The sequence below is a fragment of the Scyliorhinus canicula genome, chromosome 16 (assembly GCF_902713615.1).
Source record: "Scyliorhinus canicula chromosome 16, sScyCan1.1, whole genome shotgun sequence".
Taxonomy (NCBI): Eukaryota; Metazoa; Chordata; class Chondrichthyes; order Carcharhiniformes; family Scyliorhinidae; genus Scyliorhinus; species Scyliorhinus canicula.
The window spans coordinates 129,516,634-129,539,435 of record NC_052161.1 but is presented as its reverse complement, the minus strand read 5'-3'; the positions used below and the strand labels follow the sequence as shown (position 1 = coordinate 129,539,435).

The 22,802-nt window shown below is 47.5% G+C and overlaps 1 protein-coding gene across 4 annotated transcripts in view; it reads right to left on the bottom strand.

Moving 5' to 3' along the window:
• LOC119979502 (multiple epidermal growth factor-like domains protein 6) overlaps positions 1-22,802 on the bottom strand; it is a 451,484-nt gene that overhangs the window by 44,855 nt on the left and 383,827 nt on the right. For all 4 annotated transcript variants that reach the window (XM_038821813.1, XM_038821816.1, XM_038821815.1 and 1 more), the window contains one exon: positions 17,954-18,088. In XM_038821813.1, the coding sequence (XP_038677741.1) occupies positions 17,954-18,088 (135 nt within the window). The remainder of the gene's footprint in view (positions 1-17,953; positions 18,089-22,802) is intronic.

The window sequence follows — 22,802 nt, the reverse complement described above, 5'->3', positions numbered from 1 at the left end:
CTTACCAGTGTGGTATTGGATATTAGAGGACTGCAACTGGTCAATCCTCTCTATTTCACTCATCTAACTTCTCAGCTGTTATGGTGGGCCTACATCCTCCACGTTTTCGGGTTATGAAAGAAGTCCAGACAGACTGTTTGCTTGAATATCTGAGAATGAACTTTCTAATTGTATTTTAATGTCTCACTTGGATCGGGGACCAGCATTACAACTTTAGGGATTGCTATCTTCTGACAAAATGACCAGCCATTACTGGCTAAAGTTACCACTATGGGGCAGCACGGTGGCACAGTGGTTAGCATTGCTGCCTACAGCGCTGAGGACCTGGGTTCGAATCCCGGCCCTGGGTCACTGTCTGTGAGGAGTTTGCACATTCTCCCCGTGTCTGCGTAGGTTTCGCCCCCACAACCCAAAAATGTGCAGGTTAGGTGGATTGGCCACGTTAAATTGCCCCTTAATTGGAAAAAATAATTGGGTACTCTAAATATAAAAAAAAAGTTACCACTATAACAGAAAGTCAAGAAGTTTAAACGCAAAACCTTAGCGCAGAACTGAGCTAAAATTCAATGATAACTTTTATTGAAGGAACATCTCCAGCAGGTCCACAAATTATTCTGCCTGTTACAATGAGGCTATGAAGATACATATCTTTATCTCCTCCAGCATCACTGAACAACACAACTTGTGTACCAGTCAGTAAAGTAACATATGGCGACTGATTCAAATTAGGGTTTATTGCTGGCACAGTCTTACTTTAATGAGGGCAAACTCAGCAGTCCATGGCTTGAAAAGAACTTGGTCAGAAAATTAGGTCATGCAGTTTTTGTATGATTTATCTAATGATGTTATGTCTCACAGCCTAGCACCATCTGGGTGTGTGGACAAGCAAAAATATAATGATGGAGTTCATTTCTTCAGACAGATATTCACGTTAAAAACATCTGGGGTCGGAACATAAAAACTGCAAAAGCCAAGTCAGGTGTTTAGGTTTTGCCAAGAATAGTGTTCAACAGTCTCTATTTTCCAAGGCTTTTTTTTAATAAGAGTATTGAGATTCTTGAAGCATTGATGAAAAGTGTTTCCAATGTCAACATTGAGGAAATCTGATGTGTGCGATTTTCAGTCATGCGCCTTATACTAAGGAACTGCCTGACGCCAAAACATAAACAGAGTTAAAGGTTAAAATGTTGACTTCAAATGGGGAAATTTCTCTTTACTCATCATCTTTTTCCTTGGCCTTTCTTCGTTTCACCTTTGTTCTTCTAACTCTGCACTGCGAATGGAAAAAGTGCTGTCACAGCACCCACAGCCATAGTGAAAGTGTTGTATTAAAACAACAGATCCAATAGCTTTACATAATAACAATAACCTTTTATTGTCACAAGTATGAAGTTACTGTGAAAAGCCCCTAGTCGCCACATTCTAGCACCTGTTCGGGTAAGCTGGTACGGGAATTGGACCCGTGCTGCTGGCCTTGTTCTGCATTACAAACCAGCTGTCTAGCCCACTGAGCTAAACCAGCCCATAGGAAGTGTCATTACTGCAATAGTTTCATGCTTTTATCAAAATAAGATTATCTGGGTATTATCACATTGTTGTTTGTGGGAACTTGCTTTGTGCAAATTGGTTGCCATGTTTCCTGTGTTAGAACAACAATTGCACTTCATTAAGTACTTAACTGGCCGCTAAGAATTTTGGGATGTCCTGAGGTTGATGAAAAAAAGCTTTGAATTTGTTTATATCGTTATATAAATGTGCATATTGATGTACCATCGATTGTACGTGAGGCGAGTGATTTACCAAAGTCTGGCTTTAATTGACTAGAACACAACTCTGCGATCGTCTACAGTGGAAAGGGACGATCGTCAGGCAACTGAGCATTTATACCTCGTTAATAGAGGCGTGGTTCACTCAGCCTCTCGGCCAATCGGTCGACCAGGGCCAATGGTAAGCCGACGTTCTGGCCCAATGGCAGACGAGTATGCAGATCATATCACCACACATTATTTTTACTTCTCAACAGCCTCACCAGTAGAACGATCAAATAAATCACTTTCACAAATTCTCTACAACAGTATCTACATGTGTACAGGAGGGGACAGGACAAACAAATAGAATCTCATATGTGAATCTCATGTCTAATGTGGCAGATCTGTGAATATATGTACATAACCTATTCAAAATGTATCACCTGATGAAGGAGCTGCGCTCCGAAAGCTAATGATTCCAAACAAACCTGTTGGACTTTAACATGGTGTTGGAAGACTTCTTACTGTATTCAAAATGTTTGGCAGGATGGTAAAAATTTAGTTTGAGGTTTGAATAAATCAATCCGTCAGGTCCATTCTGGGTTCCATTAGTCGATTGTTGATGTTTAATCATATCTCAGAGACTTTGGCCTTAACTGGCCAGGTCTGTGCAAACATTTGTATCCATGTATTGCTTCCAAGATCGAGCTTTTGTGGCATTGCTCATGGTAGCATGGACCACAACTGTGATAGTTCTTATTCTGACCTATCCCTTTAAGGCAGTTTTGTATGCCGAGCAGTGGTCTGATTGGACAAATCCAGATAATTGTAGCCAATTGTAAGTTCAGGAGATCAATCAGAAATGACTGGAAATATTGGTTTTGGATCAATGTTGCTGGATCAATATTGCTGAGTTTGGGAGTGAGGAGAGGGGCTGTACATTACTACTTGAAGGATTTGGAATGAACATCATAGGAGATCAGCTCTGAGATAGTTCAGTATGTGTTCCTTGATTGGTTTCTGGAAATAAATAGTATTGTCCTTATTCACTGAGACCACATAAATAAATATGTTTATTGTCTTTGTATTAAAGTGACATAATTAAATTAATTCCTGATTATTTCACAGGGGAGATGAACCACTTTTACTTCAAAGCTTTTTTCACCAACATCGCAAAGACCATTGACGCCCAGCTAAGCAGCATTGTCCACTTCCATCCCTACCTCAGTCTTGCAAGTAATTTATCAGGAATTGTTCTGAACTGCTTCTGTACATAGATGGGAAAGCTTTGGAAATCTTGGAGAAATGGCACAACCGGCCAATGGTGCATCTCACCAGGGACTCTGCTGATCTTCTGTCAAAGTTAAGGTAGGAAATCAGGGAACACCTGTGGACATTCTAAACTCACCCTGCAACCCGCCTCCCCCCCGCCCCCCACCAACACCAGCATCTGCCACTGAAACCCTCAACTATCTCTTTGTCGCCTCCCTGCTCAACCATTTCAATCCCCTCCTAACCAGTGTCCCATTCTCCTTTCTTGTTTAAAATTCTGCTGCCCCTATGCTTTCCGACTCTAAATCCCACTTGTCCATTACACTGACCTCCAGTGGCTTCTGCTCACTGAAACACCTAGGGCGGGATTCTGTGATCCTGAGGCGAAGTGTTGATGCCGTCGGAAATACGGCCTCAGGGTCAGCAATTCTGGCACCTACAGGGGGCCAGCACGGCACTGGAGCGGACCATACCGCCCCGACGCAACATGGCGCAGGGCTACAGGGGCCGGCACGGAAGAATGGAGGCCTCCAGCCCGAGAGGTTGGCCCGCCGATCGGTGGGGCCACATCGGAGGCCCCCCCAGGGTCGCCCCCCCCCCCCCCCCCCCCCCCCCCCCCCCCCCCCCCCCGGGGACCCTTCAACGCCAAGGTCCCGTCGGCTGAGAGCAGGTGTGAACAGCGCCGGCGGGACTTGGGTTTTTTGTGATGGCCGCTCGGCCCATCCCGGGCTGGGAATCGGTGGGGGGACCGAGTAGAGTGGCCCCCAACCGGCGCTGCGCCAACCACGCCACGCCAATGGCGCCGCTTCTCCGCTGTGCCGGATCGCGGGGATTCTCCGGTCCGGCCCTGAACTGAGAGAATCCTGCCCCAAAAATTTGAAATCTTCTGTTTAAATCCCTTCATGTCAGATCTCTTCCTATCTTTATCACGTCTTGCAACTCTACAAGCACCACCAGCCGAGAGAATTCTCCATTCACACCGTGTATCACTCCTCCTTCACATCACCATTGCAGCTCCTGCTTTAACTGCTGAGGCCATATATACTGGGAATTCCTCACTAAAACTCTCCCCCTCGCCTTGTGGCAATGCTCACATCAGTCCTAACATCACCTTTGGTAAGATATTGATCTTTTTCCCCCCATGTGTCTCTGTCCTGCGGTCCAGAACGTTTGCCTACAATATAGGTGCAATATAAATACAAGTTGTTGTTATAGTGGTAGGATATTACCCAGCACAAAGTGCCAGATGTTTCAGTTGTGGGTTTATTACAGATAAGTGAAAGAAATATAGGCTCTGAAATTCTGATTGGAGCAAGGACTGAATCCCAATCGAGCTCCATGGGCACAACTAAATGAGTTAGTGAGACTAACTATCTCACTCTAATATGCAGATTTGTCAAAAGCTGATCCTGCCCACAATGGGCAGAATTTATATCACAACGTCTCGCGAGATCGCTTTGGCAAATCCCGGGAGCGGGGTCGCCAGTCTGCGCTGCGGCGAGCTGCTTTTCGGGCGCTGTGAGGCCGTTGGATCGTGCCCACAGTCATTTTTGTTGGAGCTTGGAGAAATTCTCACTGGAAAATCCCACACTTCGGGCGGGATTCTCCGTCCAGTGATGCCGGAATCGAGAATTGCGATCGGGTGGGGAATCGTGTATGAGCCGGCACCGGACGCCCAACAGAAAGCCGTGCACCGCCGCCTCAATGGCGGCATGAAAGTGGTACACGCCCCGTGTTGGCGTGGGCATGCAAATCTGCAGTTAGAATATCATCTAGTAGTCTCCGGCCTCCCGCAGTGCTCCATCTCTGCCAGGCAGAAGTAACGCCAGTGCGGTTCACTTGAGCTCGCTGCTGGGCATCACTAACTCACGGCCGGGTGTAACACGGTGGGAAAATCACACCCCATTTCTTGATGTTTCATATGCAATTAACCTATGTCCCTAATCTTGTTTCTTTTTCCAGTTCACATATTCCTAATGCTGTTTCCATATTGTGAAGCTTAATCTTATATTAAAAATGATTCTAATATGGGCTTTATATTTGTTAAGTTCTGATATTCTTTGCATATATAAATGCATATCACGTAGTTAGTTATAGATCCTCACGCTGATCCTATTCCAACGTTCGTTATATTTGCATCATATCTGTTGTGTTCCAAAATACTTTACTGTTCCATGATTTTAGATTCTTTAGGGACGATTCTCCAGCTGTGTTGCACAAATTGTGCTCTGTCAGGAGAATTGCGGAGAGCTCCAAAACAGGTTTTGCGCCAGGAACAAATCAGTTTCCGATTCTCCTGGCCCGCTCCAGCTCGGGTGATCAGGATCTCGCCCAGAAAGGGTCAGAAACTGATCACAGCTAATTTGCAATAATTTAAATCTTATTAGTGGGATTAACGTTGAATGCAGCGGCCTCCTGCTTTTCTCCCACCACCTCCACAACCCCCCCCCCCCCCCCAAGAGCCTTTAGTGGGAATTCACCTGGGCACGAATTCCTATTAGTCCTTAAAAGCTGGGACCGACGTCATGGACTCAGGGGTGGGGGGGGGGGCAAGGAGGTGATTACCACTCTCCACTTACCTCCAGGGAGCAGAGGGGCACAGCAGCTGCTGGCCAGATACCGTGGGGTGGGGGGTCCTGCAAGGGAGCTGGGGGTTGGGGGACTCGGGCTGGGATAGAGGGAGCCAGGTCGGGGGTTTCTCTTGGGATGAGAATGGCTTTGAATATGTGAAACCTTTGAAGCCTGCGTTCTTTCACGTTAAAAACCTCCATAACAGGGCAGAGCACAGCTGCAGCCTGCCTGTCCTAAAATCCTCTCACAGGACAGAGCCATTCTGCAGCCTGCCTGTCCTAAAATTCTCTCACAGGACAGAGCCATTCTGCAGCCTGTCTGTCCTAAAATCCTCTCACAGGACAGAGCCATTCTGCAGCCTGACTGTCCTAAAATCCTCTCACAGGACAGAGCCATTCTGCAGCCTGACTGTCCTAAAATCCTCTCACAGGACAGAGCCATTCTGCAGCCTGACTGTCCTAAAATCCTCTCACAGGACAGAGGCATTCTGCAGCCTGCGTGTCCTAAAATCCTCTCACAGCACAGAGCCATTCTGCAGCCTGACTGTCCTAAAATCCTCTCACAGGACAGAGCCATTCTGCAGCCTGACTGTCCTAAAATCCTCTCACAGGACAGAGCCATTCTGCAGCCTGACTGTCCTAAAATCCTCTCACAGGACAGAGGCATTCTGCAGCCTGCGTGTCCTAAAATCCTCTCACAGCACAGAGCCATTCTGCAGCCTGACTGTCCTAAAATCCTCTCACGGGACAGAGCCATTCTGCAGCCTGACTGTCCTAAAATCCTCTCACAGGACAGAGCCATTCTGCAGCCTGACTGTCCTAAAATCCTCTCACAGGACAGAGCCATTCTGCAGCTTGTTTCTTGGAGAAATATTTCACTCCTCTTGAAGTTTTCCCTTTGTATTTGGTTGTTTACATTTCATTTCTCTTCCCTTGAAGTTTCAATAGGCTCTGTGGTTTCAATGTTGCAGTTTTCCCTCTTTTATCCCTTTGTACTTGGTTGTTTGCACTCAATTTCACACCCGAGTCACTCTTACAAGTCTCTTGATTGATAGCTGAAGGCTATCTCAAAGGAGGGTTTACCTTTGTTTTTACAGCACTTCACAGTCCATTAACACTGAAGTGCTTCCTCTTTTGACCAAGTATCCTATCTGACCACATTTTTTATATGGTGTTTTTTTCTACTATGAAGTGCTTCCTAGAAAGAGCATGCATACAGCCTGGGAGCATTTTTTTTAGACTGGATCTTTTTCCACCTCTGATGCCTGAACAATATGCCTGAACTGGATGACCTTCATATAGCCACTGTTGAATTCACTGGATAGACGCGTTGACCATGCTGGGGAGGGGGATGATGGGGGAACGTTGGAGGCTTTTTAGCCGCCAGGTCATCAGGGACATAGCTGTGCCAACTTGCCAGTGTCAAGTTGGGTCTGCCAGGGACAGTACCAGGGTTGGCATTGTCATGGGGTAGGGCCTAAAGTGGGAGAGGGGGCGGCGTGTAAGGGAGAACCCTTAAGGTGAACCTTGAAGGAGGAGGCCTTTTGTGACCCCATAGCGGGGTGTCACTCACTTGTGAGGGGGGCATGATGACAGCGGTTGTAGGGGAGAGGAGTGGGTGTTTGTCGGCAAGAAGTGGGGGGGGGGGGGGTGTATTTGCCGACAAAAGGGGTGGGGGGTTTGTAGGATTATTCTGAGTTCGGGGCACCCTTATCTCTGAGGATCCGGCTGTACCAGTATCCTCAGGTCCTTCGGCGTGATTGAAAATAATTTCTAAGTGTGAGTGGGTCCTGACCTGGATCGTGCTGATCCACCTGATGGGAATTACACTTTATCTCCCATTGGAGACCATGGGTGAAATATTTGAGAATTCTCCGCAGCCCCGAGCCGAAATCCCGTTTGATGCGGGGGCGGTTAATTGACATTCACAACCGAATCGCGCATGGCGCAGCTCCGGCGATCCTCCGGGCCCTGGAGAATCGCTCATCCGTGAATCACGCCGCACGGCTGGGGGGGCCATCGCCAGAGGCCCTCCCAGCGATACTCAGCTCCCGGCCGAGTTCCCGACGGCGTGATTCTAACCTCGTATGGCCGGTCGGGGCTCTTGCGCGGCGGCAGCTGCGGACTAGTGGGGGGCGGGGGGGATCCAGCACGGGTTGGGGGTTGGGGGGGGGGGGGGGGGGGGGGGTGTGCCTTATGGTCGGCCAGTGCAGCAATCGGGTCGGCCCGAAGCTGAGGCGTGGGGCTGATCGGGGGGGCACCTTGTTTCTTCGTGATGGTCCGCGGTCCGAGTCCGCCATGGCGCTCGGCGCGGCTGCTGGAGGCCGCCGCCGTGCGCATGCACGAACTCGGAACCAGAAGTGCGGGGGCCTGTATCCTAAGCCAAAGCTGCGCATAGCTCCCCAGGTCCCTGCTAGCCCCCAAAAGGTAAGTGAATCGCTCTTTATTTTTTGCAGGAAACTGGGCAGTGAAACGCCAGCGTTTTTACAGCGGCGTGGGGGCATAGCTCCATTTTTGGAAAATCCAGCCCCATACTTACAAATGTTTTGGGAGAATTGCGCCCTTTATGTTACTTCCATATCTCTGAGCTTAATCACTTTTGCTGCTTCTGTTGCCTAGCACCATACTCTTTCTGTTGCCCCTGCCTCCAATGCCTTTGCCCCACACTTTTCACACAGGACAGTCGTGTTTCCCGGCTCAGTTTGAGGTCACTCTATCTTCCAGCACAGTTAAATAGCTTCTTTCCTGTGCTCACCTCCTCTCTAATTGATGGCAGATGTCTATCTTTGCTTGTTTAGCAAGGCTTTAAGCATTTCCAGACCCTCTCAGTGGCCCACAAACCAAATGTTTCGACAAACTATTTCTGTTATTTCCTGGTCCTCAGCCGGAACAAAGAGATTGGAGCGAGTTGGAAAAAATTCTCCAATTGAACATGTCCAATTTTGTTGATGGAAAGTTTATTATTAACACCAACACAATCCAAGGGCCTGGAAATCTACAATTGCCATGCCTGACCACCACTTGTTTCTCTTGATCCCTTAGATACCATTTGCTTACACATGGGTTGCAAATTTATTTTCTTTGCATATGTGTTGAAGTTAGGGATGACAGCTCAGGGGAGATGATTTCCAATTTGAACCTAATGTCATAATAAAGCTTATTGTAATTGGACTTCGATTGAGTGGAAAATAAAGGCTCCTCTAGATTGTCCATTCTCAGTCTCACGGATCGGAACAAATGTTTGAATAGTGCATTCTCCAGGTTGTCCCATTAAGAAGCCACTCAATGCATTTATTCACAAGACCTCAAAACTTTACCACCTTCCACCCAATTTCACCTTTTTCTTATAACCTACTAACTTTGAAAACCCAAGTTATCACCTAAATACCACTAATCTAGGTTTCTCAATGCAAAATGCCTGGGTGGCGGTAGTACAGTGGTTAACACAGTTGCTTCACAGCACCAGGGTCCCAGGTTCGACTCCCGGCTTGGGCCACTGTCTGTGCGGAGTCTGCACGTTCGCCCCGTGTCTACGTGGGCTTCCTCCAGGTGCTCTGGGTTTCCTCCCAGAAGTCCCGAAAGACGTGGTGTTAGGTGAATTGGACATTCTGAATTCTCCCTCCGTGTACCTGAACAGGTGCCGGAATGTGGCGACTCAGGGCTTTTCACAGTAACTTCATTGCAGTGTTAATGTAAACCTACTTGTGACAATAAAGATTATTATTAGTTAAATGGGATCAGCTCCCATTTCACTGGCCCCCTGAGCGTTTCTTGGCTATTTACATCATGGAATCATAACCAGGCAAGCCGCTCAAGTATAGTATATGTGATACAAGAGATAAAGCTCTCTTTACATCCCTCCATTAAACACATGGATGTCGATACCATAAGGATTAAATAGAGGCTAATAGGCTCTCTACATTGTTATATTCGCCAATAATTTTCCCTCAGACAACATCACTAAAACAGATTATCTGGTAATTATCACACTGCTGTCTGTGGGAACATGTGTAAAGTAGCTGCCACATTTCCAATGTTACAATTGTGACCACACTTCAAAAGTGTGTCATTGGCTACAAAGCATTTAGGATGCCCTGGCATCATGATAGGTGCTATATAAATGCAAGTTCTTTCTTTACTCAAGATTTGCAACATAAACTATTTCCTCTTTCCTGGCCAACCAAGTAATTCTAGGTTCGGGATTTACGCTAAACTGAAAAATCATCTGGCAATAATTAATTGGTGAGGATTTCAATGGAGATTAATTGAATGGATTTAAATGGGAACATGGCTTGTAAATTCCATTCATTTAAATACAGCAGATACTTAGGCAAACAAAAGAGTCTTGTGCTTATTCAATTAAAGACATCCATTGGGGAATGAAGCACAACTATTGGCATCCAGGGTCAGGTAAAGAAATAACAAAACCTGCATTTTAAGGAACACCTTTCACAACCTCGGGACACCCTGAAAGACTTTGAAGCCAATGAATTACTTTTGAAACAGAATCATTGTAGTTGGACAAACTGTGCACAGCAAGTCCCAGCAAAGGTTTTCAATAATCAGTTACCCTGCTTACTGCTGATGTAGGAGAGGACAATGCTGGGCCTGGACACAAGGAAAACCTCCAAATCCACCTGATTAAGCAGATCAAGCTGTGGTTTAATGCCTTATTTAAAAGACCCAGGGTACGATTCAGCAGACAAAAGTTTAAATCTCCCTTTGAGGGTGTTTGGAAGGGTGCTTCTCAGTGGCTGCAGTGTCAAAAATCAGCCCGCTAGCATTGCTGCCTCACGGCGCCGAGGTCCCAGGTTCGATCCCGGCTCTGGGTCACTGTCCATGTGGGGTTTCACATTCTCCCCATATTTGCATGGGTTTCGCCCCCACAAACCCAGGGTGTGTGGATTCGACATGTTAAATTGCCCCTTAATTGGAAAAAAATAATTGTGGGTACACTAAATTTATTTTAAAAAACAACCTGCTATTCAACGGCAATTTTCCGTTTTTATTTGGCCTCGAGGAGTATCTTCTTGCCGAGGCCGCTCTTCGTGAGAATTCCTGCTGGCAAGCTGATCTCGCCGGCAGGAACGACTGTTTGCAAATCGGTGCACCTTTTGATCGGCAGCACCGGTCTTACCCCACCCTTCAGGCCCACCCCTACTTTCTGGACACCCTCGGATCCTCCTGTTATGGGCCAGGGTTTAGAGAACCCCAGAGTGTATCATGGAGTTCACCTGACCTACAACTTTTCATAGATTGTGGTTATGGGGAGCACACGGCCCACTCTACAGGTGTGGTAGAGCAGAAATGGAAAAGTATTTTTTTAAAGCAAAACGATCTTTATTCTATGAACTCAAGTTAACCTTTTTAAACATACAGTGACCATCTTAGCAACCATCAATTCAAATACAACGCCCAAAGAATACAACACTAAGTAATCATTTAAGCTTTCCTTTTAACATCCATAAGACTTAAAACACCTTTTACCAGAAGCACATCAGGTTAAAGTTGCTACAGTTATTAGTTTTAAATCACCCAGGATCGATTTAGTCTTTAGATTACAGAGAGAGATTCATACACCTTCTGGCTGTGACTGCAGCTATCCAGCTCTGAAAACGAAACTAAAACACACCCTTCAGCAAACAGCCTAAAACGAAAGTAAAAAGCTGACAGACAGTGCAGCACAACCACTCTCTGACATCACTGCAGTAATAAACACCCATTTCTTAAAAGTACTCTCATTACAGATACTTATATCTATAAACACCCATTTCTGAAAGGTACTCTCACATGACACTCCAACCATGTTGATGCCCCTGGAAGCACCCCCTCATCAACCGTTCAATTGTCAATGACCGGGACTGGCCCCAACCCCCGGCACTGCCAGCCTGGCATCCTAGCAGTGTACCTGGCTCCCTGGCAGTGGCACCCTCACTCTGGTAGTGCCAGGGGTGGCAGTGCCAAGATGCCCAGGTGCCAGGGGAAGTGCCAGGGCGCTACCCTGCCCTGTCCCCAACCACCCAGGGCTCTCTAATGCCACGTGAGATCCCCAAGATACCATTACGCCTGGTCCTCGTTTGTGTGGGCCAGTACTAAATGGCTCCCTGGTGAGGTCTCGCAGGCCTGGCCATTGATTCTTGGGTGACGGGTGTATCTGGGGGTGGGGTCCATTGATGTATGGTGGAGGGTGAGGGTGGGGAGGGGGGGGGGGGGGGAGGACAGACTTTGAGGTAAGGGGGTTTCTGGTGAGGATTGTCAGGGGGTCTTCCCAGCGGTGAATGCCACAGGGTGGGGGAAGGCATATATGCCGGCGATGAATGTTGGGGTTGGAATGGGGTCAGGTAGCCGCCGATGAATGTGTGTTGGGGAGAGCACCAAGACCTCCGTAATGTGGGCTGGAGCTGTTAAATTGTAGCACTGGTGGGGCACGCTTTGAAAATGACACCCCGATCACTTAGGTGCCAGTTTCCGGCTCTATGAAGACCACCACTCCCCACCAGAGTGATGGCATAAACCGTACTCATTTTCTTTTGGCAAAGAGGTTCAGGATACTGTGAGGAAACTGGAGAGTTACACGCCCGTTTTTGTCTGAGCCTGACACTTTGCCAAATTCATAGAATCATCATAGAATCCTTACAGTGCAGAAGGAGGCCATTTGGCCCATCGAGTCTGCACCAACCCTCTGAAAGAGCACCCCTACCTAGGCCCAACCCCCACCCTATCCTTGTAACCTAGGGACAGTTTAACTTGGTCAATCCACCTAACCTGCACATCTTTGGACTGTGGGAGGAAACCAGAGCACCCGGAGGAAGCCCATGTAGACACGGAAAGAATGTACAAATTGCACAGAATCGCCCGAGGCCGGAATTGAACCCAGGTCCCTGGCACTGTGAGGTAGCAGTGCTAACCACTGAGTTGCCCTACCGCCCCTTGGGAAGATTCTGGGAAGATTCCGCCCATCAGCTCTGCTTCTCTCTCCACTGGTGCTGTCTGACCTGGTGAGTGTTTCCAGAATTTTCTGTTTTTTGTTTGATCACAGTGGAGCATGGGACTGGTAAGGCTCAAGTACAGAAAAATTGGCCTCTCTGCCTGCTCCAGTTCACAGGAACCTTTGCAATGCCACATATCACAATCAAAGATTGACTCAGGCAATTCCATGTTAAAATGAGGATCTGAAGGATTGATACTAATGTACAGGATGATGAAATGAGATCAAGTATAACTTAGTAGGTTCCTACTCTTGTCATGAGTCATTGACAATGGTTTACATTAACACCAGAGTTTCTGGATCATTTCTGAAAGGAAAAACAATATGATTTATCATATTTTGCACCACAATATTTTTATATTTTTCCGATGGCAAAGAGCAAAGCAACAGCTCGGTCAAATACATAGGTGGCAACGCATAGACTTGGCAAGCCTATCTGTGGTTTAAATGCAAAGGCTTTGCTCTGGTTTATTTTTAGAAGGAAAGCTGACATCCCATGGCATTGCTTGCACGAAGTCTGGGTTTCATCAGTGACGTGTAACCTTTAGCTGCTGAAATGGAGATTTGCCAAACCTGGCCTGGCTCTCCAATCCCAATGCATTGGCAGGGATGCTCTGAAATTCAATTAATGGGTTAATTATCGGTGCGTCATCCTGTAGATTGGAAACTCTGGTTCCTGGTAGGTGCAGGTTATCATGCACAGAAATAATGGGGGCAATTTGCAGCCCACAATCGCCATCCGAGAGAAGGAAAACACAGGCTTAAGGGCCGGAGAAACTCAGGAAATGTGATTCTCTTCCGGAGAGGTCACGGTTCCTGGTCTTCCCCGGCCCTCACCTGCGGCAACACAAGATTTATACCCACAAAGGGCCGGAACCTCATTTAACTGGATTTTAATGAATTTCAATATTATTAAAGGCCTATTGTCACATGATTCTCCCCTCACTAAATACTCATGGCGCACCAACTTGGCAGGTTTGGCAAAATGGGAAACAGTCGGGTTGTGCAAAGGTAAGTATAGCCCGGTTGGGCGGGGGGAGACGCTGCCTTTATACAGATATATATATTTCAATTAAGCAAACCAACATCTCTTAAACACCACTCATGGATAAATTCAACAACAAATGTTTCCACTTGATCATATTGGTACAAAGCCTTTTACAGAGGGAGCCCTTGAAGAGCAAACTGAACCCTGTCCGTCCACTTTGTTCAAGGAACAACTAACCTGGCCCTCCTGTTAACTACGCCACTTGCAATCCAAAAGCCCACCATATTCTTGAGACTCATTACAACAGGTTACATTTCTTTTCAAAAATCAATGATTCTCTCCCTTTGTAATCACAGCAAAAATACTAAATAAATACTTTAATATGTGAAACTCTCTCACACCCGTCACACTGGACTGTGCCCTGCCACAGATATGCACTGACCGGTTGGCACAGTGCCAACCTGGCAGTACCAACATGTGTCAGGGGCAGTTCCAGGGGTGGGCCTGAGAGGGAGCCTCATAGCGGGGGGTTCCATTTACGTGCGGTGGGGAGGGAGAGGGGGCATAGGGGCAGAATGCCAGCGATGATTGTTGGGGGGGGTTAATATTAGTTCTGATCAGTAAACCCTACCCACTCATGATTTGCAGTCAGAGAGGCTCAATATCTGAGGAGCCAATAGTTCTGTGTAGCTGGAGAGCTTCGAACCTGTTTTCAGTCTGAGCCTGACGCAATAAAAAAATGTGGTAATATTCCACCCAAAAAAGTGAAAAAACTGATTGGCTTTCAGGAGGAGGAGGCTGGCACTGAACGAACATAGATTTATTTACACCATTTACAAAGGTCTGTAAAAAGCAGCATATCAGTTCCAGTACAATCCTAGCTGGGAGGACTAACCACACCAGGCCCTGTTATAGGCTGCCGGAGAATTAATGTGTGGGGTTGAGGGTCGGGCGCGCGGCCGATCAGGGGGGCTCTTTCTTGGGTCCTGGTCCGCCATGGAGCACAGTGCGGCCACTGGAGGCCGCCGCCATGCGCAAGCGCGGCCTCCAACGAGATTCACTCCGGGTCCCTGCTAGCCCCCTGCAGGGCTATGAATTCATTTCACTTTTTTGCAGGAATTTCAGGAGTCAAACTCCACCGTTTTGACGCCGATGTGGGGGACATAGGGCGGGATTCTCTCAGCCCAGGGCCGGGCCGGAGAATCGCTGTGACTGGCGCGAATCGCGCCACACTGCCCCGACGCGATTTTCCACAGAGTGGACAATCGGCGCCGTTGGGGCGGCACCGGCCGGGGGCCATCTACAGGACCCCCCCCCCGGCAATTCTGCGCCCGGGATGGCCGTACCACAAAACCCGAGTCCCGGCGGCGTCGTTCTAACCTGCTCATAACCGGCGGGACCTTGGCATGGAAGGGTCCGGGGGCGGCCTGTGGGGGGGGGGGGGGGGTCCAACCCCGGGAGGGGCCTCCGCTGTGCCCTGGCCCACGATCGGGGCCCACTGATCGGCGGGCCGACCTCTCGGACTGGGGGCCTCCTTTCTACCGCGCCGGCCTCTGTAGCCCTACGCCATGTCGCGTCGGGGCCAACGCGGAGAAGGGAGCCACTGCGCATGCCCGGACCCCGCAGCGCCCAGTTGACACCGGGATCAGTAGCTGGAGCGCCATGGGTCGCTCCATCCAGTGCCGTGCTGGCCCCCTTTAGGGGCTAGAATGGCTGATCCTGAGGCCATGTTGACGCCATTGGGAAACGCAACGTCGTTTACGATGGCGTCAACACTTAGTGTCAGGATCAGAGAATCCCGCCCATAGTTAAAATAATGGATGGCGGACCAGAGAACAGAGAGGAGAGGTGAGCGAGACCCACCTTTGCAGACGGAGGCCCTGAGACAAGAGGGCCTCAGAGAATTGGACGCGTGGATCAACTGAGTTCATCGGCGCGGGAGTATTAAGAATCTTGGGACGATTATAGTTGGGATAATTTAAAGGGGGTAACTGCTTTTACTGTGCTCGATAATAAATTTGTTTGAATTGTAAACTTGTGTCTGTACCTTGTTCATCTCGCAAATAAGGGCAGCTGGGTAAAGCGTTTGAATAATAAACTGACCGAAATGTCTGAAGTTTTACAGGTAACAGCGCAGCACCCGATAACCGGCACCCGATATAAGTGAAGTTATGAGCGGTACCCAAGAAGGTGAAAGTAGAGTCTACTGACCTCAAAGGGCTCGTCAGGTGCACACAACTATTTATAGTCAGGAAATCGACCACTCTCATTTCCTGCTAGTGGGGAAAACTTAATTCTGGTGAGGTGTTTTTACCTTTTAATGAGCAGACATGACATGCTAATGCAGGGGAAGAGGCTTCCCGATATCGTTCATCAGGAAGCTCGACCTGCCTTTAATTAGCCTTTAAGATCCTGAGAACCTAATGTCAGAGTTCATCCTGACATTGGGAAAATTATTTTTGGCCTCAAGCCAAGTTCCCCCGCCCAGAATGTTTCCCACTGCTGGCGAGACGGGAATATCCTGCCCTTGGAATCGTACCATTTTGATTTAGCCATGCTTGTTTCTTCAGGCCAAAGGATGTTATTTCCTGTGAATCTGCCATTGTGTCACGGTGTTGAAAACACTGATCCTTCATGGGCCTCTCCACTGATCTCTGTAAGGGAGTAACTGTGAGGAAGGTAACGTCTGTTTGAATTATTCTGATAATTTGATCTTGAGATATTGCCTCTCTGTACTGTCAGTATTCTGATTTGCCTAATGGTAAATCATTCCAGTCTGTACACAGTGCAGCCCAGGGGAAACTAACAACAAGTCTCAAGTTCACATTCACTCTTACTATTATTATTTCAGTCTTATTACAACTGCACTGCGTGAGGGTTAATAAAACTCCAAGCCCTTAAAGCCGCTTGGGAAATCAACACCCACTGTCAGCATTAATCACTGTCAGCAAAGCCAGGCAGAGCCTTGTCTTAATGCAGAGTGAAGCTTCCCCATAATGTAGTAGGAATTCCTCTGGGGTGAATCGGTGATTCCCAATTTCTCACTGGGAGTGCAGGTCAGAGGTAAGGCTACAGCACTGAAGCTCTGATTCTCTGGCTTGTTGATCAAGTGAACAGGCTTTTCTGCTGGGAGCAATGCCAGCCATTCGAGTCCCACTCCAGAAACTTGAGCACTTGATTATTTTGTGCAGTGCCGAGAGAGTGCTGCATTGTCAGAGGTGCCTCTTTCAGATGAGACGCTAAACCAAAGCCCCTTTATGCCCTTTCTGGTAGATTAAGATGTCCCAGAGCAGGGGAATTCCCCCAGTATCCTGGGCTAACATTGATCTTTTAACCGTCACCTAAAACAGATTATTTGGTCATCACCTCATTACTGTTAGTTCATGGGAGCTCGCTGACTACAACGTGGCTGCCAACATTGCAACAGTGACTACCCTTTGAAAGTATTTAATTGGCTGTCATGTACTTTGGGACTTCCAGAGGTTCTAAATAGCAATGTACATTAATGCAAGTTCTTTCTGTCTTTTTGGCACAACTTCACCCCACCGTGTAGCGATACGTAACTATATTTTGTTAGATTTTCACCGTTTGGTATTTGGAATGAAAGCATGAAGATGTTCAGACCAAGTGGACGGTGTCATAACAACATCCTTCCCCCATCCTTTCAGAAGGACTTTCCGGATTTTAACATTCCTGTTCCTCCATCAGCCTCTCTGTAGGAGAGATCAGATTTAGCTGTTTTATTGAGTGACCTCATTCCTGCTAAGAAGCAGGATGAGAGTTTTCAAACAGATTTCATGGCAAATACCTTCCTTGCTTATTTCGATTCCATTCCAACAATAATCACAGCTCCTTTAAATACTCCTTTGTTCATCCTAAGCTGCAAATCCCTCTGCCCTTTTTTCTCTTTTATCTTCATTCTCTGAATCAAGATTTATCATTGCATCTCCTCCTCCAATCTATTTTTTCCCAATCTCTCAGGAACGCCGGCTTTCAAAGCCCAAGAATGATGTCACCCAGCCATGTCACTACCTCCTGTATCCCTTACTCTTTTCCACTGGCAAGGAAATAGAGAGGAGATGAGAAGCAATTTATTTACGCAATAAGTTGTTAAAATCCGGAAAGTCCTGTCTGAAAGGATGGGGGAAGGATAATCAGAAATAACTTTTACAAAGGGAATTGGAATAAAGACTTGAAAAGGAAACTCGCACATAGCTCAGGGGAGAGGACAGGGGAGTGGAATTGTTGGAACGTGTCAACATGGGCACATTCGATCGATTGGCCGTCGTCTGTGCTCTTTGAAGAGCATTTCAAACTTGGTGTTGTTACAAGCTTTGACTCACATTTCTCAATTTCTTATTTTCAAAAAGTGAAAAATTAAACATACCTTGACTACAGTTCCTTCCGTGATATCCCTCAGGACATAAAATGGCACACGCTCCAGTCACATGGTCACATGACACACCAACTGAGCAGCTACACTTGGCGTTGCATCCAACTCCATAAAAACCGTGATCACAAGCTTTGGACAAAAGGAAAGGAAAAAAGAAGGAGTGAAACTTAAATCAATTCAAGATGTTATGCACGGATTTCGGAGGGGGCTGGATGGCATTTACTACATTATCTAGGCAGTCCTCCAACCCTTTCTCAAAAAAATCCCAAAAACACGAGATTTAATGTTGCAGCTGGATAGCTAACACTATTTCATGCTGTAATACAAAGTTCTGGGGCGGGATTCTGTGTTTCTGAGCCTAAGTGTTGACGCCGACGCAGAATTCGTGGACTTCCACGGCAGCAAAACTGGTGCCGAACCTGGACCGATTCAGCGACTGTGGAGGGATTAGCACATGCACCACGTGGAGCACAATCAATGCCAATGTAAAACGGTGCAGAATTTGCCGGGTCCATGATTGACACTCGAGAGGCTAACAAGCTGCAACCGCACATACACATTACACTCCCCACACACACTCATCCCAGCCAACAAGATGGCACTGGTTGTGCTGGAGGGCACCTAGTGGGGTGGTGTGGGGGGACACCTATATGGCCCATGGCGCTATGTTCACAGTGGGCTGTCAGTGGCATGTGCAGCTGAATAGCTGACTTGCCAGCTGCGGCAATGGTGTTCCGTGCCCGTCCACCCCGACCCCACAGCCCTCCTCTTTGCCACCCCCGCTACTCCCCCCTGGCCCTGGAAGAAAATCCCCAGCCAGTGGCACAACTATCAACAAACTATGGCCATGTTGGACACTTTTCATGCCACCTCTCGCACCCTCAGCAGCCATGACTCCGGTTTCCCAATTTTTAAAAGCACGAGTGAACCACGCTATCAGTAACTCGTCCCATCGGAGGCGGAGCATCTCGGAGCCCCGGAGAATACCAGGTTGGGCCTGCCAATGACATGCAAAAGGCATTTACTGTGCATGTGTTCCGTGTGGTGATATGCATGTGCACATCAAGAAATATAGTTATCAGTCCAACTCCGACCAGCAGATGACGATAGAGATCCACCATGTGACGAAAGATTTAGCAGTTAGTGGTAAGTCGTACTAGGGGACAGTCACACAAGAAGTAGGTTCAGGAGAATTCACTGAATTCAATCACTAATCATCATCTGCATTATAGTTTGTTAGTTATTTTTCCACGTGTTTGTTAATAAATCATTTAACTGGTTAAAGAACTAGATGTTCTGTGTTGATCTTTACCATGGCCATAACACAGCACATAACATGGTACCAAGAGTGTTGAACAATTAAAGATAATAATGGAGAAGACAGGCCGAAACTGGCTGAAGAAAGAAAAATAAAATTCTTCCGCCTAACTGGTAAACTACAGCCAACTGCAACTCAACAAATGGAAGACTGTGAAGTTAGAGATGGACAGTTTGAAGGCACCCCACCAGCTTCAGGTCACCGGTAATGTCAATGGAAATTGGTGTGTTTTCAAGCAGCAATTCGGACTCTATGTTGCAGCCCTTGGCCTATTGGCAGGGCTTGACAAGAGGTGTATTGCATTGCTGCTCATGGTAGCAGGTCCTCAAGCAATTGACATTTATAATACCTTTGCGTTCGACAGCGAAGTGGAAAGCAAGAGCTTTGATGAAGTTATAAAGTATTTTGATCGCTCCTGCTCCCCAAAGAAAAATAAAACATTCGAGCATTAACTCTTTCGCACGCACATTCAGACGGTGGGAGAATGGTTCGATAGTTTCCTAACCAGCTTGCGGTTAAAGGCGCAGTCGTGCAATTTTAGTACTTTAAAATTGCCTCTGATCTGTGATCAGATGGTGTTTGGCATATTAAATGACAAAATGTGAGAGACTATTAGGGAAGATGAGCTTAATCTGGAAAACTCCGTCAATATCTGTCATGCCTGCGAGCTAGCTACACAGCAATTTGCGAGCTCAATCTGAAACAATATGGCAGCATACACCAGCACCATAAGCACTGTGACGCAGTCAAAAATGAAACGTGCACACCTGGCCCGCCATTTTGTGCCAGCAATGAGGCAATCAACATTTGCCACGGAAATGTCTTGCAAGGTGTGTTACTAGTGTGGCAGAACAAATCACTTTGCTCGGCGATGTCTCTCACGTCCAACAGTTGAACAAACAGGACCGGTCAACTTAGTCAATGAAATTTGCATCGACAACCTGGCTGCTGTGGACATGATTTCAACTGAGGACATGAGTAGCCCGTACAGCCAAATTGGCATATTTTTCCTTCCCATTTACAGCCATCGTGATGCGGATGCGAATACCATAGAAGATAAATGGACGATTCCAATGATGGCTAATGGCATGCTAATCAAATGCAAGTTCGACATGGGAGCAAGGGCCAATCTTATCACTTTGTCAGCGTTAAAAGCACAAAAGATTAAACCGAAAATGGTTCATCAGTCAGTACTACTGAAGGACTTTAATGGTCATCAGATCATGACGTGGGCAGCACGATAGCACAGTGGTTAGCACAGTTGCTTCACAGCTCCAGGGTCACTGTCTGTGTGGATTCTGCACGTTCTCTCCGTGTCTGCGGGGGTTGCCTCCGGGTGCTCCGGTTTCCTCCCACAGTTCAAAGATGTGCAGGTCAGGTGGATTGGCCATGCTAAATTGCCCTTACTAGCCAAAAACGTTAGGTGGGGTTACTGGGATAGGTTAGAAGTGTGGGCTTAAGTGGGGCTCTCTTTCCAAGGGCTGGTGCAGACTAGATGGCCCGAATGGCCTCCTTCTGCACTGTAAATTCTATGGTTCAATGTTTCTATGTGTATGATTACATAATCGTTATGGCTTTATAATAATCTTTACTGTCACAAGTAGGCTTACATTAACACTGCAATGAAGTTACTGTGAAAAGCCCCTAGTCGCCACATTCCGGCGCCTGTTCGGGTACACAGAGGAACAATTCAGAATGTGCAATTCACCTAACAGCGCGTCTTTCGGGATTTGTGGGAGGAAACCGGAGCACCCGGAGGACACCCATGAAGACATGGAGAGGACGTGCAGACTCCGCGCAGACAGTGATCCAAGCCGGGAATCGAACCTGGGACCCTGGAGCTGTGAAGCAACTGTGCTAAACACTATGCTACCCGGTGGTGTCAGAGCATGAATTGCTTATAGGAGTGGAAGTGTTTGAAGTGCCTGGACTCGTTAAGCGGGTGCACACTACAGAAAGCATGGCACCCTGCCAGCCTGCCTCCGTTGCATCTATCAGAAAGGTCTTTCGGGAGATACCTCAAGGCTTTGGCACTGTGCCATTCACATAACGCATACAGTTTAAAAAATATATATGTTTTATTCTCTTCCTTTTTCACATTTTCTCCCAAATTTACACCCAATAATAAACAATAATCAGTAATGAATGTAATGTCGATCCCCATATCAATAACAACGATCCCATCCTCCCACCAAACCCCCAGACATTAGCCCGCATGTTAACATAAACAAATGACAAAAAGGAATCAGGAATCGCTCATAATCACCATTAACACATACAGCCCCCCTCCCCCCAACCCTCCCAGCCCCCCCATTAATGTTCGATGGGATCCAATTCTCGAAAGTGCATAATGAATAATGCCCATGAATTGTAGAACCCCTCCATTCTTCCCCTCAGTTCAAATTTAACCTTTTCAAGCATTAAGAATTCCAGCAGGTCCCCCCGCCACGCCAGGGCACAGGGTGGAGAGGTTGATCTCCACCCTAATAGGATCCGTCTTTGGGCGATCAACGAGGCGAAGGCTACAACATCTGCCTCCGTGCCCGTTTCCAACCCCGGCTGGTCCGATACCCCGACTATGGCCTTCCGAGGGCCATGGTACAGTTTCACGTGCACCACTTTAGAGATTACCCTAAACACCTCCTTCCAGTAATCCTCCAGCTTTGGACAGGACCAAAATATATGAACATGGTTTGCGCCCCCGCCCCCCGCAACGTTCACACACATCTTCTACCCCCTCAAAGAGCTGACTCATCCTCGCCCTGGTAAGGTGTGCTCGAGACATCACCTTCAGCTGTATCAGCCCCAACCTCGCACTCGAGGGGGAGGCGTTCACCCTCCGGAGCACCTCACACTAGAAACCCTCCTCCATATCCTCTCCCAACTCTTCCTCCCACTTTGCCTTGATCCCTTCTACATACCGCATAGTTGAAGGAGAATGCGAAGGCAGTGTACACGCACCGAGACGTGTACCTGCACCACTGAAGGACAAACTGAAGGCTGAGTTGGACAGGATAACCACTCGAAGAATTATCTGACGCATAGAAGAACCCACTGACTGGTTAAGTCTATGGTGTGCGTCACAAAGTAGAATAATGACCTACGGATATGCATGGACCCCGAACATCTGAAACTTAACACCAAGAGAGATTCCGAAGAGAGAGGAAATAGCTTGGAAGATGGCTGGAGTGACAGGTTTCAACAAGTTGGACCCGTCACAAGGCTTCCAGCAGCTCAAGCTGGACAAAGCGAGTACAAAGCTGTGTACGTTTAACACACCCTTTGGGCGCTATTGTTTCCCGAGGATGCAATTCGGCATAATCTCTGCGTCAGAGATTTTCCATCATGCCATGGAGCACATAGTTGAAAGGTTACCAGCTGTCCGAGTCTATGTGGATGACATAATAATCTGGGATCCACACACGATGAGCATGACAGAAGGCTTCTCCGGGTCCTACAAAGGTTAAAGAAAAATGGCCTGAAGCTTAATGAAGCAAAATGTCAAATTGGAGTTGACGGCATCTA